Source organism: Lagopus leucura, unplaced genomic scaffold (genome assembly GCF_019238085.1).
Source record: "Lagopus leucura isolate 7727_CA_CO unplaced genomic scaffold, USGS_WTPT01 Super-Scaffold_100021, whole genome shotgun sequence".
NCBI classification, from domain to species: domain Eukaryota; kingdom Metazoa; phylum Chordata; class Aves; order Galliformes; family Phasianidae; genus Lagopus; species Lagopus leucura.
The window spans coordinates 8,182,461-8,201,021 of record NW_024962274.1 but is presented as its reverse complement, the minus strand read 5'-3'; the positions used below and the strand labels follow the sequence as shown (position 1 = coordinate 8,201,021).

At 41.2% G+C, this 18,561-nt stretch overlaps 1 protein-coding gene across 5 annotated transcripts in view; it reads right to left on the bottom strand.

Moving 5' to 3' along the window:
• Window positions 1–126: 126 nt before the first annotated feature.
• EPHA4 (EPH receptor A4) overlaps window positions 127–18,561 on the bottom strand; it is a 202,412-nt gene continuing 183,977 nt past the window's right edge. For all 5 annotated transcript variants that reach the window (XM_042878583.1, XM_042878587.1, XM_042878586.1 and 2 more), the window contains 10 exons: window positions 17,584–17,642; window positions 16,704–16,817; window positions 16,338–16,523; window positions 13,228–13,289; window positions 12,463–12,672; window positions 9,803–9,952; window positions 7,300–7,493; window positions 4,727–4,882; window positions 3,576–4,446; window positions 127–2,315 (listed from right to left, as the gene is read on the bottom strand). In XM_042878583.1, coding sequence (XP_042734517.1) covers window positions 4,332–4,446; window positions 4,727–4,882; window positions 7,300–7,493; window positions 9,803–9,952; window positions 12,463–12,672; window positions 13,228–13,289; window positions 16,338–16,523; window positions 16,704–16,817; window positions 17,584–17,642 — 1,246 coding nt within the window. In that variant the 3' untranslated portion in view covers window positions 127–2,315; window positions 3,576–4,331. The remainder of the gene's footprint in view (window positions 2,316–3,575; window positions 4,447–4,726; window positions 4,883–7,299; window positions 7,494–9,802; window positions 9,953–12,462; window positions 12,673–13,227; window positions 13,290–16,337; window positions 16,524–16,703; window positions 16,818–17,583; window positions 17,643–18,561) is intronic.

Here is an 18,561-nt window from a genome sequence, read left to right as displayed (position 1 = left end):
TATTGGATGTGGACAAGTGCTACATAATAAAAAGATGCGATAATTAGAAATAGGTTTGTACAGCAACTACTTTATTATTTTCAAATGCAAATGTTTGCACTGTTTGCTATTTTACAATTTTACAAACTAGGTATAAAAGACCATAAATAAATGACATAAGTTATGTGTACCTAAAATTCATGGAGGGGAAAAACATTACAAATTAAATCAAAATAGAAAATCTATTTATCTAACCCAGAGATCGTTCAAATGCACGAACCAAGAAATGCTGTTAGATTTTTTCAGTATGAACTAAATTATAATATGCCTCATACATTCTAATTTTAACCACAGTCCTTGCATATTCCAACATACTTGCAGTGATACAAAAAAATAAATGCACTCTCTTTTTATTTGTCTGGTTAGTATTTCAGGGTTTTTTTGTGTTTTTTTTTTTTTTTCTTTCTGGTTATGAAAATGTCACATAAAAAAAAATACTGCTTTTTAAGTCCCGTTCACTGGTCGCTTCCAGCCTTCTGTATTTTATACATACATATTTTTAATACATGGAGCCATCACAAAATGAGTACAGCAGGAAACCTGGACCAACGCGACCGCGCAGGGGGCGAGCAGGACAACCTCCTCCCCAGCAGGCAGTGCTGCGGCCGGCCCTGCGCTGAGCGGTGGGGACGGCAGCTGGCAGCAATCCTGCAGCAATCCTGCACCAGCTGAACCAGCACAGCCCCGGGGCACTGCGCCCAACCCCAGGCCCGGCTCCTTCTGGGGATGGTCCCCAAAGGGCCGGCGAGGAGGGGAGAGGCTTTGGGATGGCGGGTCGTGGCTGCGGCCTGTGCTGCGCTCTCGTTCAGAGCGGCGCACCCATATCCCTGTCTCCCTGTCCCAGGACGTTTCTGGGCTGACCAGTGGGGCGCTGCAGTGTGTGGCGGTCCTGTGGGAGGCCAGCAGCATGCACGCTCCCCAGGCCCCGGCACGCAGCCCCCCTCAGAACTGGCCTGCGTCTCCAAAGGCAGAAAGCTGTGGCAGGCAGCATCAGGGAGCAGCAGCACTGCTCCTCAGCACTTCCCATGCTCCTATGGCAGCCGCAGCTCTCTGGCTAATGACGGCAACCTTGGAAGTGTTGCGATTTCATTCCTTAACTGTGCAGGGAGCAAACTGGTGTTTGGGTTATTAACTTACAAGTTTTCACAGCTTGCACGCAGAGCAAGGTGCTTCTGTGAATGGAAGAACTGCATATATTTGTTCGCATTCAGCAAGTCTTTAAAACCCCACTTCTGCAGATAAAAAAGGCTACTTAAGAGTTCAGGTCAGGGTTATCACTGGATGGATATGCAGGTGCTGCCTCCATCACCTTGTCACTGAGAAAATGGTTGCTCTGGATCATGAACAGAACACCAGGAAGAAGAAAAAACATTTAAGAAAATCTTTAGCACCCTTATGGATCCTGTAATCCACAACTTCAAAACTGACTTGAAACTGTCCCCATTTTAGGCTGTAGAACTACTCATTACACGTAGCGTGGCAGTTACAAGCACACCTACAGACACAGAAATTTCAACACTTCTTAATGCGTGTTCCTGTCACCACTGCAGAGCTGAGCTGCTTGGCAGTGCTCAAAAGGCAGAGGGACGTCACAAGGCTCCCAGGGATGCTTTGGGCACATTCACAGGCAGTTGTACACACAAGGTGATTTGCACACACGCACGCACACGAACACACATACGCACCTTTCAGAGGAGATAATAATCCATTATCCATTCAAGGAAAAAAATATATTTATATCACTGCAATGGCACGTTTCATGTAAAATGTCACGTCAGCAATGTATATAGGCAGCTCACAGCAACTGGGTTCTCCACTGTGGCACCTGGCCCGGCGTCCATAGTAAGATGTGTGATGTTCTGCCACCTGCGTCCATCTCAGATGAAGCAGCAGCAGGCAGGGGAGTGAGGATAGAGAATAACAGAATATATAAATAAAATCCAAGGTGGGAATAGAAAGCAGAAGGGAATAAAAAATCAACAAGTCTGCGAGGCTCTGACACAGTACATTCCTCCAGTGACAACTGGGTGCTGAATCTTACTGAGTTAGCTATCTTTCAATGAAGCAAAATTGGAATGAGTGGCAAGGAAAAAAAAAAAGTAAAAGTCACACTCTTTTCAGGGCCTGACAACTGTTCAGTGCGTGGTTTCGAGAATCAGTGCTAGGGAAGACGCAACCATGGATTCAGAAGGCTTCAGGATCCAGTCTGTGTTCCTCCATGGTCAATGAGATCAACAGGATGGGCTAGGAGGCCGTGAAGGCAAAATGTAGTTTCCCTGCACAAAAAGAAAGCATGAATATTAGACAGTGCTACAAGACAAACACGTACATCTGCCCCAACATCTCCCCAACATTTCCCAAGAGAAGCACAACTGTATCTTGGGCCAGCCAGCATCTCCTTGGCAGGTGCAATTGCTAATTCTTATCAGTGGAAAAGAGCTGAGATGGGAGCAGGCCGCGGAGTTAAATGTCTCCCTGGAGAGGGGAAGGATTTCCTAAAGGACAGGAGAAAGCAGGAGGAGAGGCAGTTCCAGCATGAAAGGGGGCTGGATGGCACATGCCACAGGCTGCAGCCTCTGCTCTCTAGGGTGCTCAAGGGGAGAGCCCTTCGCCCTTTCAAGTCTCATCTTCATGACACGCCTAAATGGGGATGTCAGATACATGCATGTGCCACCTTCTATTTTTCAAACCTCTCTCCTCCAGCTAAAAAGACATTCAGGTGCATGTCCTCTCAATGGATATATTTTGCAACAAGAAAGGCTTCACTAGCAGTGCTGAAAATCGGCCACCTGTGCAGCCTTCTGAGTTTTCACTTTCTATGGAGAAAACTGTTCATTTTGTTTGGAAAATATTGGAGTGGTTTGAATTACTGTTACTAGACTTCCAACAAATCATTTTTTTTGCAAATTGGCCAACAAATTGGGTGTATTTTTTGTCTACGTAAAAGGATAATCTCAGCAATAATGCAACACGTTTACAGCAAGGGAAAACTAAAAGTATCTCTGCGCTTAAGCAGAAGAGTTTTTACTGCTGCAAGTACAGGTCTTTAGTGATGTCTGCTGGCAACAGGACATTAAAACATGCTGGTTTAAGACATTTTTAAAAGAAATATTAAAGTTCTGCAAATGGTAAAGCTCTTTTAAGAGTTTTAAGTAATTAAATTTAATTACTTAATTTAAGTAATACTGCAGAACAGTTTTTACTAAGCTGTCATGCGATGACAGGATCTGAATTTAGCATTCCATGTTCTGAACAAGTTGTTTTCTGAGAAGGTTGGGGGTGAGGGAAAGTTATGGTTAAAATCAGCAAGTTATTGTTAAAAGTGAGAGAAGTGATGTGAGCAACACTGTGGGTATGCTACGTGTGATTGTCCAACTGAGGGAACTGTTGGGGATTCAGAATGACAGCAATGATTAAAAAGAACTATATGACATACAAGGCCCCTAAATCATTTCTGAATTTGCTCTCAGGTGCAGTGTGTGACCAAAACAATACCACAGCACCACGAACATGTTGGACACTGTAGTTTCACTGACCTTCTCCATGTGGCAAGTTGAACCGCTTCTTGACAAAGAAAAGTCTGAAAGCTCCACAGCCATGGCTACCACACCTGACTGCTGGCAAGATGGTCACGAAACCTCTCTAAGTGGCAGAATTCAGCACAGCAATAGCCAACAGTCTTCCCAGAAGTCCAGTTCTGCCCAGTAATCGATGAGGTGTGTCATTCCATGGTCTCAAACCCATAAATGGGTAGATTGCTGATTGCCAAGCACTGATTAGCCAAATGATATTCTCAATGAGGTTTCTGCAAGGTATCAGCGTTGCATCGAGTCTGCAAATAATATCCTAGGGCAGATTCTTCATTCCAGTGAAAGATGCACAACTGTGGTTTCACCCACAAATAAAACACTATGGTTGATAATCCTACAGGTCACAGGGAGAAGAAAAGTAATTTTGTTTTTTAAGCACAGTATCTGGCAGCAAACATAGCATCAAAACTTGACTGTGACATTATATTTATATAGATACATGTATTTTACATATCGTTGATCAACAGAGGAGTATGTTCCAAGAAACAATTTGTTCCAGGTCTGGTTTAAAATGACGGCTTGTCATTTCTGGAGGCCCCCCTCCCAACACACGCTCGGTTTCCACAATCTGTACATCAAGCAATGCTGCAGATCTTTATTTCAACGGGCGAGGAGACGAAGTAAAAAAAGTGCAGTTCTTCAATTAAAGTGCATGGATGAGGTAAACTAATTTCAAGAGTTTTGAGTTTATTCAGTACTGGCTCAGACGGGCACCATCCTGCCGTGCATCTGTTGCATTTGGGTGCGCATGGCTTGAACGCTGCTCAAGATCTTGTTCTGGTGCGCGATGGCAGTGATCCCAATCCTGGCCAGGTCGCTGGGAAAGCAAGAGAAGAAGGCTGAGAACTGTGGGTCAGATGCTGATGCAGAGACAAATATTAAAAGTCAGCCACATGCAACACAGCAAAAGCAAGGCAGATGTACAGAAATGTTTAATTAAATAAGTGAAGGCATTGTGGAGGCATTTTAAAGTCATACTCCGTCCAAATGAAAGGCATTCCATTCCTTTAATGAGTGTAATGATATGCAGCACAAAGCAAAGGAGGCTGATTAAATCCAGATTTACCAGTTTTTTTGTTATTGCGCTGAGTACTTACTCCTGGTTCATATGCACCACAGCCTCTAGGGTGGTATAGCCAGCAGCTGTGAAGTTATCCTTGTATCGCTCCATTTTAATGGCTTGGAGCCAGTCACTGACAGAAACAACCGCCGAGAACTCCGGGGAGCTGGGATCCAGCAGGGCTGTGCTGGGTCTGCATGCCAAACAGTGAAAGGACAGACAAACCACGTCAGCTGATCATGACTTTCAACCCCAAGTCTGGGCTCTGCAATGATTATTCACAGTGACTAAGAAAAGTACGGGCAACGAGTCGTGCCTAGTGAAACTCGTGGCTCTCTGCACAGCAAAGTATATCAACTGCAAGAATCTCGACCAAGTGCAAGGTAACAGGCCAGCTTTAGCCAGGAAAGAACTCGACCCTAGGCTTTTACTTTTTGCTTTCAGGTGTGTTTTGAATCACAGCACTGTCCACAGTTTCTACCTCAGTTGCAATCAGGTTCACAGAAAATGCTTTTCTTTCAAAAAGCAAAGATGGCAATGCTGCAGCACGTTCAGCCTACCAAGTCCTCATCTCGCAGGCAGCAATGGAAATCCATGCCAATCTTGCATATGTCAGACCTCAGCTCAGCAGCTATAGAAACACCACTCAAGTATGTGCGGAGGGAGGGTGAGCTCACACAACCCGCCAGACGGGTTTGGAGAGCAAAATTCGGGGTGGGTTCAGATAAGCCCTGTTTCTAGCCAGGTTCACAGGCAATCTCGTGCATTCAATACAACTCAGGACAGCAGGGAGTTAATCCCCGCTTTAATCAACCCATTCCTGACCAGCACGTGTGCCAGGACTGGTGGGACTGATGCGAGCTTTGATCTTTCTTCGCACTGTGGAATGTGCTTCTCGTTTTCTCTTGCACAATTTGCAAATAATTATTTTCACAAAATTCACTCCACTTATTAGTATCTCATTTATTATTTCACGTATGTTATAAATCACACCGTTTCATTAAACCATTAAAAATTACTACTGTCTATCTAACCAAAACAATTATCATCCAGCAATTCATTTGAAAACGCACATCATCAAAGATTAGGTGTGCAATAGCATAGTTATGTGTTGCCTAAGGCACTGGCTTCACAGCAGTAGCTCTTGGTGCAACTCCTACTGCACTATCTAACACAAGACCAATGATAGCAACCTAATTATATACAATTACTCTTCACTTATAAAGCCATATATTAATAATGCTATATGCAAATTTGAAATTCATATTCCAAAGGGAAGAATGAAACAGCCATTAATATCCATTCATATGGAATGACCTCAAATAGGCCTTGAACTTCTAAAAGATACATTTATTTTCAAAAAGCACCTCTAAATTGGAAACAAAGCAAAATGGAGTAGGTTCAATCAGTGATTCTTAAATCAAATTATCACAGCAGATCCATATTGCGTTCTCACCGTATGAATTATTTAAGCCTCAAGGGTGGATACATGTTTTCCAGGCTACCATTGCAATTAGGGCAGTCTGGAAGATATGCAGTGACAGCAGCCTCACAGGATTAATAATCCCTCTTCTGATAATGTAAATTTTAAGTAAGAGCCACAAAGGGACCTTGACTTTTAAAACTGCAAATACCTTTTTCTGGTATGTGGCTCTGTCGGAGGCTGAATCAGAACCTCTCTTACTCTTTCAGTGCCATCAAAAACCGTAATTTTGTATTTCCCAGTGGCTATCTTTGCACCCTCCCTTCTGCTGAAAAATATTTTCCTCTTGTTTCTTTCTGTCCTGCTAAGTTTTATTTCCGTAATTCACTTTATGAAGCCAAGTTATTTGAAAATAAAAGAGCAAACTTAGTGTAAATTAGTAAAGCTCCTATTACTTCAGCAGCATTTCGCCAGCTTAAACAAACTGCTGAGCTGTCCCAACAAAGATTTGTTGTTTCTCAAACTCTGGGAGTTTCCTTCCTACTGTGCTTCTTTTGCACGTACTGGGTATACTGTGCTCAGCAAACAAAACAAAACACAAATGCAATGCGGGATCAGTGCAGACATGAAGCTGGCTTTCCACAAAATTAAATTCAAATTCACATAAAAATTAATCCACACCTTCCCAATGCCCGCGAGGCGTTGGCTGTAATGCCGTAACGCTCATTTGCAAATCCTACACAAATCTAGGGTTTATAAAACTTGATGATGTACTTTTCCTGCAGAAAACCACATCACTTTTGTTAGCTACATTGCATTCGGGAAACCTCTTGAAGCCTCTCTGCTGAGGTGGGAGAGAGAAAGATGCTGCAAACAGGGCTTGCCTGCATCAGAACCTTTTTTGACATACGACTGTATTATAAACCTGGTCAGCTCTGGTGCGATACAACAGCAGCTCTGCTCATTCATTCTCCTTCTCACAGAGCTAGCAGAGTCTGGGGTACCCAGCTGTGTTCGGCAGCGTGCCAGGATGACTTCTGCTCTCTTGCACAGTGCAACGCCTGCTGTGCAGTCTGGCTCCGCAGAGTACACTTTAATTTCAGCGCAGAAGCTTAGGTGACACGAAGCTCTGCCTGTCACCTCCGCTGTGCTCCCTCATAAATCACCATTATAAAAGTACAGCTGACCTGGAGCTCTCGCTGCCTGTCCTCTTCAGGCTGTTAGGGTTGCGGATGAGTTTGTCCAGCATGTTGACAATCTGTCCAAATTTAGGTCTGTCGCTGCGTTCCTTCTGCCAGCAGTCTAACATCAGCTGATGGAGAGCAATGGGGCAGTCCATTGGGGGTGGCAACCGATACCCTTCCTCAATGGCTTTAATAACCTATAAATGGCACAATTAGGAAGACATTAGAGAACATCAGACACTACTCTCATCTACCATCTGACTGTCATTTATCCTACGGCGATCTGAAGTATGGAAACAAATTCACCATTAAATGAAACAATATGAAAATTGCACTCTGAATCAAGCAGTTGGTGGTCTCAGTACTGCCACTTCTCCTTAACAATTCAAAACTAAAAGGGTAAAGCATCCAAAGCAGACATCAGATACAGCAGGGCAATGTATCACAAAAGAGCACATGGGATAAAGGAAAAGACAAAATAAAAAAAAGAAAACCATCCTTGACAGTCTGAAGGTTGGCAGATCTTTAACATCTGTCAGTTTTGGGTAAGGTATGTTGAGATGAACATTTCCCCATCAGTCCTAGGGGACAGCAGATCACCTCCACCCTCCCCTCTTGGGCTAGTTCATCTTTGTCACAGGCCTACAGAGTACCTGCTCTCTCTCTGTTATGTCCTGAACTGCACAGATGGGGACCCTTTTTTGCAGCTTTATCAAGGAAGCTTGCTTGTGCATCTCATACTTAATAGGAGCCAGAAAAACTGCAAGGTGAAGCCATTTGAAACCCTCCAAAGACTGCTCCAGAGCTCAGTACTCTGACGGCTTATTAGCTCTCTCAGGAGAACAGGACAGAATCAGGACTCAATTCTGAGACAACAGGGCAGAAGCTTTCCAACTTTAATTAATTAATGAGAGCCGCACAGCAGGTCTCACCAGGAGACCAAAGACCAGGAGTGCATAGAAACTGAACTGAACTAAATTCTTTCATTCTGGTCTTGTCCATCAGTAGCTAAAATCCACTGGAAGAACAGGATGCAGGATATGCTTGCACTATGACTAGCTCATCAGAGACCACAAAGAAAATGGTTCTCACTAATTCAGGAAGTAAGATCCTTTTTGCAGCCTCCTGATTTAAAAGACATCCAGAACAATTTAAAATCCACTTCTGCTCTGATGTGAAAAGCACAGCTCTCACTATTGTAAAGGAAAAAAGTATGGTCTGTCTACGCCAAGTACTAAAGAGTGGATGCAAAGACAGTATTATTGGCTTTGACAGCCCTGTTCAAACTAGCTTTTTGACACTTCTAGCATTGTACATTAGCAATGTGCATTGGCCTAGTATGCTAGCTCTGCATTTGTTGCACAGAGGTCCTCTGGGTTGTGTAGACATGCCTGATATAACTCAGACACATCTGGTGTTTTATTTTCTTGCTAAGTCTTGATGACTTCCTGTTAATAGAGGAAGGCAACACTGGGTGCCAGAACAGACATTTCACATCAGAAGGAAATTAAAATTATATCCTCCTGTTTAGATTAAATGCCATGCACATCATCTAGACACTCTTTGAAAATGTTCAGCTCTACATAACAAAGCAAATGACTTGTCAAATCACTTAATTGCTCTCATGACCATATATTCAGATTAACATTTCCCTCTTCCTTTGTATATTTGTAAATCTCCTGGGAAAAAGTATTATGGATAATCTATGCCTCATTTTAACTGCTGGGGCTTTTTTTTTGTTTTTTTTTTTTCATTTTAATAAAAATTCTATTAGCAGAAGCTTATTAATAGTGTTATTAAATACTCTTCTGGAATAGAAACCATTGTGTACAGTCCCTCTTGGAATACAATGAAGTAGTCCAGATGGTACGCTTAAACAGGACATACATAATTTAAGAATGGTCATTTAGGAAAGCTGCTCCTTAATGTCCTCGGGGGGCACCTATGCAATTGTCGCAAGGATGCTCTGACTGATAATCAGAACTGGATTTCATATATGTTGTTTCAGATAATAACATTCTCTCCAATAAAATCCTCTCCAGGCATATTTAGGTTTTAAGAATTAACTATTATTAGGAAGCCCTATTAAAATTCAAGTGTTTTTTGGAATAGACTTTCAATAAAGTTGAGATTTCGAGTCAATGTTCAAATTTTCCTTCCTTTTGCAGTATTATGATTTAATAGTTTAAATACATTCCTTTCCTCCATTCTTCTTTGCCTTACCTATTGGTAGGTACGGCCCTAACTTGAGAATCCCCTATTCCCTGGACATAGAGGAGGGATGAATACATTTGGAGTGTTCAGTGCAGTATTTATACTGTAGTGGTTCCCTGGCAAAACAGGAATCCACCACTCATGATAACCTTTTAAAAACCAGGAGTAAATGTCTTGCAACTACATAGCAAATTAACATGGAAGAACATCAGCAGACATCTAAGGGAAAAGGCAAAGGCAAAAGGGAAGAAAGGGAGAGAAAAGGAAGAGGGAGCCCCAGAGGAAGACTCACGTCTTGATTGGACATATCCCAGTAAGGTCTCTCTCCATAGGACATCACTTCCCACATGACGATGCCATAGCTCCACACGTCACTAGCTGATGTAAATTTACGGTAGGCAATTGCCTCTGGTGCAGTCCACCGGATAGGAATCTTGCCACCCTGTAATAAATAAAAGAAACCACAGGCTAGTGAGTTGCTGACCCAGTAATGTGCATGGCTGACACTGTTCTACAGTGCCATTACAAGTCTAAAATGGCTTCCTGCACACCAGTCCAGCATCCTTCTTAAAAAGGCCTTTCCTTCTTCTTTGCCATAAAATTGTCAGATACAACCAGGAGGCAATGCTGCCCATCTGTTTTCTTAAGCCACAAGGAGGGGAACCAGTAAATTGTTAAGTGTATTTTTATCAGTCCTCTACTAGATCACTGCTTAGGGCTATATTGAAGCATGAGAAAAAGACAGGGATTTTACAAAGTATATTTCAGAGATTTGGTTGACAAAACAAATAAGTATATGCTGTTAATTACTATTTCCTTGCTTGCCTGTCTGGCCTGTTAGGCCTGCTTCAGAAAGAAATGGGATTATAAGCGTTTTGTTTTTCAAAAAGTTAAAGAGAGGATAAACTGGGAAGATTTATGAATACCGTGGTGTTTCCCATGGGCAATATCCCAATTCCTTTTAGAGAAGTGTGAAGGCAAGCAAGCCTCTGGGCTCTCCCAGTCTGGCTAGGAGGAGCTCCAGACCATACCACACTTTCAATACCTGCTGGAGAGAGCTGTCTTTTGCTACAATACTTCATTTTAAAAGATAAAAATGCTTGGGCACCTGATCTGGGCCATTGAGGTCCTGTACTCTTTGAAAAGGAACTCGCTCCATCCAGTTTATCTGATTTTGCCTCAGCTGAGCAGACCCCAAGCCAGAGATTTCTCCTTTTGTTTACACTAGCACACAAGGTGTTTTTAATTGAGCTTTTGGTTTCCTGCTGTTCCATTTGGGAAATGGCTTAAAGCGAACAAAGTTTTTAGGGTTTTTTCATTTGCTTTTTTGACTAAGTTTATTTTGATCGGCTTTTTCTCAGCAATCCTGTAGACAGTTTTTATCCATAACTGAGTGCAGCATGTGCATACTTAATGGTTTACTGTCCCAGTAACTCTCTCAAGTATTTAATATGGACTTGTTCCAAAGGCAACTGAAACCAAAAGGTGTCCTCCTTCTGGCTCATCAGGCCCTTTGTGAATCAGTTTCTAACAGTAAGTGCCTCAGGGGGCTCACTTTAATGAGCTATACTGCTAATGTGGAGAAAAACATACCATTCTCTTAAAAAGGAATGTTTTAACAATTGCATTTTACTGCATTATCTCTGGTTATGAAAAAGCTCTATTCCTCCTTTCAGAAACAGATGCACAGATACTGCTTATACGTGGCTGTCATTCTAAAAACTGTCAATAAGTTCTTTTTATTTAGCTGCTTGAGTACAGTGGAGTTTATCCAAAGCTTCCTGATCCTTCATTACTGATAACACATGAAGACAATGCACTGTAATGCAAATGCATCGATTCCCTCTGGTTTACTCAAGAAATAACATAATACTGTACCTGCACTCACTGAATTCAAAGGGAAGCTTTTCAATCATTTCTTTCTTGCCTTTGTACCTTTTTTCTAAACTTTTATTTCCCTGAATTCATCTTCCCAGACCTCTGCTTCTGCTTTTTCCACTTGCCCACTCTTATGAGTGAGAAATATCAAGGTTGGCCAGCATTTAATACATGAGTCTATCATTCCCCATAATGAATGTGAAACCATTACAGGATGAGTGTTGGAATTAAACTGCAAAATGTGAGCACTGCAAACAAACTGTGCTAGGGAGAACAGATGGAGAATAGTAGATATGTAAAAATGAAGAAAACAAGGAATTTTAAAGAGAGACTTTATAAACTCTGACTCTCTTTTCCACAAACATTTTAATTACAGGGATATTGGTACAAAGCTGGTAATGGTCAGGATGTTGTTTTGTGGCCAGAAGTACTTGCATTAAGCACTATTCCACATGCAGCATATTAAAATGTCTTAGCAAAATTAGTAACAGTGGGATGCTGAAACACAGGCAAAACAGGAAAGAAACAAACAAATAAACAAAAAGTGAGGCAAAAAAGCATGTACCAAATCTACTCTTGGGAATGCAGGCCCCATACTTTTTCCAGCCCAAATTATTTGGGGTCAAACCGAAGACCAGCTTTGCAATGGGCAAAAGTGGATTTTTTGGGGGATAGCATATCTGCCCTTGTTGTATTAAATCTCAGTGAGACTACACACTTGCAAATTATGCGTGTCTGCAGATATCATAAATATCACAAGAAGGAATAGAAGCCCAAGCTCTAATTCCTGGCATAAGATTCTTGTCACAAACTCCAAGCACACTAAAAAAAACAGAGGAGCACATGGGTCATATTCTCAGTGAAGAAATACCAATGCAGCCACTGATGGGGCAATAACACTGCATCAATGCATGCTAGCTATAGAGTCCGGACTGATGTTTATTTTTATATTCCAGTATAGGTTTTCATTTATGACTGAGATTATTTTAAAACAAACCACCGTTATCTCCCACACAGTCAGAAAAAATACCAGTAGGCAAGAAAACTCACAGGGCACTTCCTTCCCCTCCTTACCCGTGTGGTATAAGCTGCCTCAGGGTCATCTTCCAGGACACGAGACATGCCGAAGTCAGACACTTTGCAGACCAGGTTGCTGTTGACCAGTATGTTTCGAGCAGCTAGATCCCGATGCACATAGCTCATGTCAGACAGATACTTCATTCCTGAGCCGATGCCACGAAGCATCCCCACCAACTGGATTACTGTAAATCTGCCATCATTCTTCTGTACATGGGGAAGGAAGAAAATCACAGAGCATTAAGCTAAAAGCTACATTATTGCCACTGCTGAAATTGGCAAAGAGCATATCTCTGGATCCCCATCTTATCTCAAATAAAATGCAGTTATTTCCTCACTCTCCAGACTGGTGTCCATAATTCACCAGTAAAGTACAACTCAGAGGTTTTGTCACAGCTTCTACTGATGCGGTATCCGGTTTGCAATACATCCAGTTTTAATGAGCCTACAGCACTGCAATGCTTTCAAAAATGGAACACATCAAAACTGTTCCCATTAAACATGGATTATTTAAGGGCTTGCTATTTTAAACATCTTTAAACATCACATTTGTTATATATCCATCGACATTACATTTATTCTGTATTTTGATAGGAACTGTATCAGCAAAGAAACAGAATTTTCCAAGTACAAACATAATTTCTTTTAAAATACTGACTTTTCAGCATCCCTTTGTAAAACAGAACCAGAAGAAGAAAACAGAAGACAGAAGATGCTTCCCAGTATAAAATTTCCTTGGCTTATTATGAAGAAATCACCTACCCGGAGGAAGGCATCCAAGGAGCCATTCTCCATGTACTCGGTTATGATCATCACCGGTTTACCTAGAGAGTGCAGAAAGAAAAACACAATTCCTTGACCAACACTGATGTTAATGGGATAAAAATGGGTTGCACATTATTTTACAGCCAAGACACCTGTCCTGCACAATCTAATTTAATTTGAAAACCACCAAGCTCACGCCTCAGCTGTGGGGAGCAAATGAATAAATATTACAGGTTGGGGACATTAAAATGGCCCCATTTGGAAGGTTATCTCTACAGATAACTCACTGACAAGGTCTTCAACTGAAGTGGCTCCCAGACTCTAAGGAATATATGAATTGATAATCAAGAGCTAGGAAACAAAGATCTGTTCAAACCTGACAAAGATCTTTAGTGTAATTAAATTGCTTGCAGAAAAGAAAGTCTTCCTTTTCCAAAATGGAATTCATGAATGCTTTGGTCTACCCGTCTCTTTCGAAAGATCAACGCTTTAGGCAAGTTAGTAGCTGTCAGCAGCTACAAGGTACTCGAAGACAAGGCAGCAAAACACAGACAATTCCTCTCAACTTTCCCTGTCTCAAATTTGTATCGTGTATCTCTTGTTATTTATGAATGAGCCAAAGCCATTTGCTTCATGAAGTCAACCACGGGAAAAATGATTCAATGAAATGTGTCATATGTGGGGCACAGAGCTTCAGCAGCATTCAGTTTTCCATGCTGCAATACAGAGAACCAACTCTGGGCAATCCGATGAGAGATGTGATGCAAGTTTGCTAACATGGAGATGCTTTCTAGACATTCTGCTACCTAAAAATAACACCAGATATATAAGTAATGCTTGATGTTGCCTTAAGAGCTTTACAAAGTCATATGATGCTGAAACTGGAAACAGGTACATACAAGTAGCACTAATTATTTAAAGGGGTTAATTATAGTCCATATTCAGCATCTGGACAGTTGCAAAAACAGGTCTAATATCAACTCCATTCTAAAATTGAGTAGCAAGAGATATAAAGAAGTGATTTGTCAAAGGCACAATGGCAAACACACAGTCCCAAGACAAACACTGTCAAATCCACCTGAAGGGAACTCCAGGCTGGCACAGTAGCCAATTGTTTGCTTCAGCTATCAGAACTATTGAGTTTCTTCCTACCTAAAACAAAGTGCCCAAGAGAAACTTAGCTTTTGTGCTTAATACAGCAGCATATTTTGGTCACATGCAAACTGGCACGTTTGCCTATGAAATGCCAGTCTGGTAGCTGAACCCTTTCTGATTTGCATGAACAAAGCAAAGGAGAGATAGTATGACATAAAGCAAACTATTCTGAATGTAGGGCTTAGTGACCTTTAAGGAAAGAGATGTGATAAAACAACATCCTTCATTCACCTTTGCCAGCATTCTTGGGTAAAAAGAGAAAAAACTCCAACCAAATCTGCATACGTCGCTGTTTCATTTATCCTTTGCAACTGTGACCAGAACCCTTCCACTGAACAAATACAGCTAAATGAGTTTTAATTAACCTTCCTCAATCAAAAGGCACTATGTCAACACAGAAAGGAAGAAAGGGAGACTCTTTCAGTGCATTAACACGTAATTTCATTACTCAGGCACTTCTTTAACAGAGTACAGGGAAAGAGAGAGGAGAAGTTACCATCAGTGAGTCAATTATTAAAGTACTTGACTAGCAGCCAATAATGTATTCATGGTTTTTTGCTGCCTCTCTCCCCTCAACCCCCATCCACTCCACTATTTATCTCACTTTTTAATTTTCAGTTTATTAAATGCATTCATTTATCACAGCATTCAGAAAACGTATGGAGAAATTGAGATAGATGCCTTCTTAAGTAGCCCTGTTTACTGAACACACCGGCTCTGAGGTAAGCAAGCCAGCTTGGTGCAGGAGCAGTGCTTGCTGTGAGCAAGGCAATGAAGCGTCCCTGGGTCAGGCTGCCACCTCCTCAGTGAAATTTCTAATCATTTTAATCAGTGACAACTGCATTATGCAAGTACATTTAGTCATTTATAACTGCTAGAGCTCGTACAGCTAAGGGAGGGTTCAAGCTAGGGGGGATTCAACATAAAAATTCTCACATTGCCTCTTTTACAGAGGAGAAGGAGCACTAATGTCCAGAAACACAAGTGGTCGAGTAAGCATTCAGATCTTGCTTTAGCAGCAGCTTACAAGCCTACTGTTTGCTTTCTTTGCTGCCCTAGAATGAGGCTCTATATATTCAAAGGGTCTTTCAGGATTAGCAACCTGTGTGAGGTTTTGCCAACATGCTACCTAGTGCACTTGGAGTACAGACAATAACTACACCATCTCAGTGGCACTTTATGAAGTCACACCTGAGTGCATCTGTCTCACAGGTGTATTTTCAGTTCTACCCTGGAAATAGAATTCAGTAAGCTCTGCCACTCTTTTTCTAAGGCAGGGTTCATGGCACAGTGAATGATAACAGACTTAAACACACAGACAAACACACACAAAAAATGAGAAAAGAAAAACTAAAAAAACCCAACAACACAAAACAACCAAACAAAAAAGATCAGCCAGGTAATTCTTACAGAGAATTATCACACAATCACAGAAAACAAATAAGCAAGTTTCACACTAAAACAGACAACTTCATTTCAAAGGCTTGCTCCTTACATCTGTGCTTTGTACCTTAAACACATGACTCGTTAGTTTTGTTTTGTTATTTTTCTCCCAATTATTTTAAATTCTTTGCTCACCATCTGCTTTTGCCTATCCTGTAACAATCAGCTCAGGCTAGCAAAGATGTGAAAGATGCCTGCTTGGCATAGCAAGAAGGGGAAAAAAAGCCAACCCCTACCATATTAATTCCCCCTACAACTCTTCCCACAAGCTGCCTACAGATAGAATATCAATTGAAACCATAAAACCATTTATAGCTGACAACAAGATTAATGACTTGTCCTGCGCTGATTTCCTCCTATTAGCTATCAGTGGATCTGTTCCATCTGTCACTTCACAGGAAAGACGGCATAAACAAACAAAAAAAAAAACGAAAGAAAAAGAAAAAACCAACTACTCTAATTTCCCAGTGACTTCCAAATTGGCCTTGTCATGAAAATGACCTACTTACATTTAGTAACAACACCTTCCAAGTGGATGATATTGGGGTGGTCAAATTGTCCCATGATGCTGGCCTCACTCAGGAAGTCTCTCCGTTGTTTGTCAGTGTAGCCAGCTTTTAGAGTCTTGATAGCCACGCAGATCTCTCTTTTTCCTGGAACTTTCAGTCGTCCGCTGCATACTTCACCAAATTCCCCTTAAGGAAAAAGCCACAAGAATCCATGGTCATGAGCATGAAGCACGCGCTTTTATTGCCAAAATGTTACGGCAGTTCATTCTGGGGAACTGTCACACAAAGATCAAAGGACCTCACATTTCCAAAAGCAAATTTAAAACTATATTTACTGCAAAAAATGCAAAAAGTTCTGGCACTTACCCACACCAATAACTTTCTCAATCTTTATGCAGGAGGCATCAATTTCTTTGGCAAATTCCCTCACGGCTTGATTTGGATCCTCATATGTAAAAGGATCCACATATGTTCTGACACCTGCAAGGCAGAAATGTTTTATTTGAAGTCACTGATCTACATGCTGCTGAACACAGAACATATGAGACTGAAGTCTTAATGATATACAACAGCAAAAGTCTGCACAATAAAAGTGTACAGTAAGCCAGGAATGACTGATTAGAGAAGGAAGGACTTAATGTATTTTTCCTCAGTGTACATTTTTTTAATTATTTCCCAATACTGACTTAATCAGGCTTTTGCCAATAAATTAGTTTCATAAATCACTGCCATTTTAAGAGGTGATCAGTCTGGCTATACACCTGTAAGAATAAAACACATCACATTTCCCTTTATGGGAATCAAGCAATTCTAAGACAGGTCCCAGGTTTGGTACGCAGATGACTGACATGGAAGTAGGAGTAGCATTCAGTCATGGAATGAAGGCAGCAAAGCTCACATCTCTTCTCCCGCAGGACCGCCTCTTGCCCATCCAAAACCTGCCTTAGCAAAATATTGTGGGCAAAAACCATGTCTAGACAGCACTAGCCAGGAACAGAAATATTTCAGTGGAAATGAACAATGGAACAATTTCGTGAATTTTCTCCCAACTCAAAAAAGTTTTACACAGATTCTTCTATTTTTCCTGTTACTAAAGCATCCAGTTTTGAAAGAGGATGGATGCAAGTAAGGAAAACAGAAACACATTCATCTCAAGAGGAATGTCATCCCTTATTTGCCTAACATCAGAACATGGGACATGTTTTCTGAACCAAATCAAGAATAAACAAGCACCACTGCCTTTTACCTTGGTTCAAATGCTTCTCCTCATCTGCCTCTTGTTTAGCCTTACTGTATTTGCTGCGCCTGTCAGAACAAAACAACAAAAAAAGGGCATTACAGTTCAAATATCTTACTTTGAGACAAGCTCTGTCTTCTTGACCTGTTTGCACATGACAGAACCTGTGCTCAGCAGCTTCCCTACAACAGCTCATGACACAACTTTCCAGAGGAGTAACAGACTCCTCAAACTGCTGTTAGTGGCATCAGCAAAGCATCAAGGGAAACACAGACCTCTGTATTTGCATCTCACATTTAAACAAAGAAAGCCTGAGTTCCAGCTACCTTCTCTTCAAATGTACATTTGCAATGCTGTGCAAAATGGGTGCTAATTGCTTTTTAGCACTGCCATATATAGATCAAGCCGTTACAAGGGAAGTGTTTTGGTAGACTGATTTTAAACCTAATTAGGCAAATGCCAATACCAACACCCTTCTGCAATTGCAAATTTAAAGAAGGAAGCAGTCTATTAACATAGAAATCAGGATGGTGGGGAAAAAAAAACCACTATCACAAATGCAGGTCCGGGAGAATTGCTTATTCTTTTAATCACTGCACAGTTGACGGAGATGAAGAACTCTGGTTGCAGAGCTCTTCTGATAAACTTGAGTTGGATACAATTATGCACTACATTATGTTAATTATATTATTTTTAATAATGATTATTATTGTGATAGTGATTATTATTTTTACACTTACACATATGGTTTTGTATCCAGTTATGTATTTAATTAGTTCAGCTTTAAACATCAATGGACAAGTTGCATTCAGAAAAGTTAACACAAGAGGTTAATCTGATAGGGAGGATATTGAGGAGCCAGTTCCAACAGTTGTGTACTGAAATTTGAAGCTCTCCAGCCTCTAATGGTAAGTAAGTAGAGATATTTGATTTGAGGTACTCAAGGAAAATTCAGAACCAGGCATAAGAACTGACACTGACAAAGAA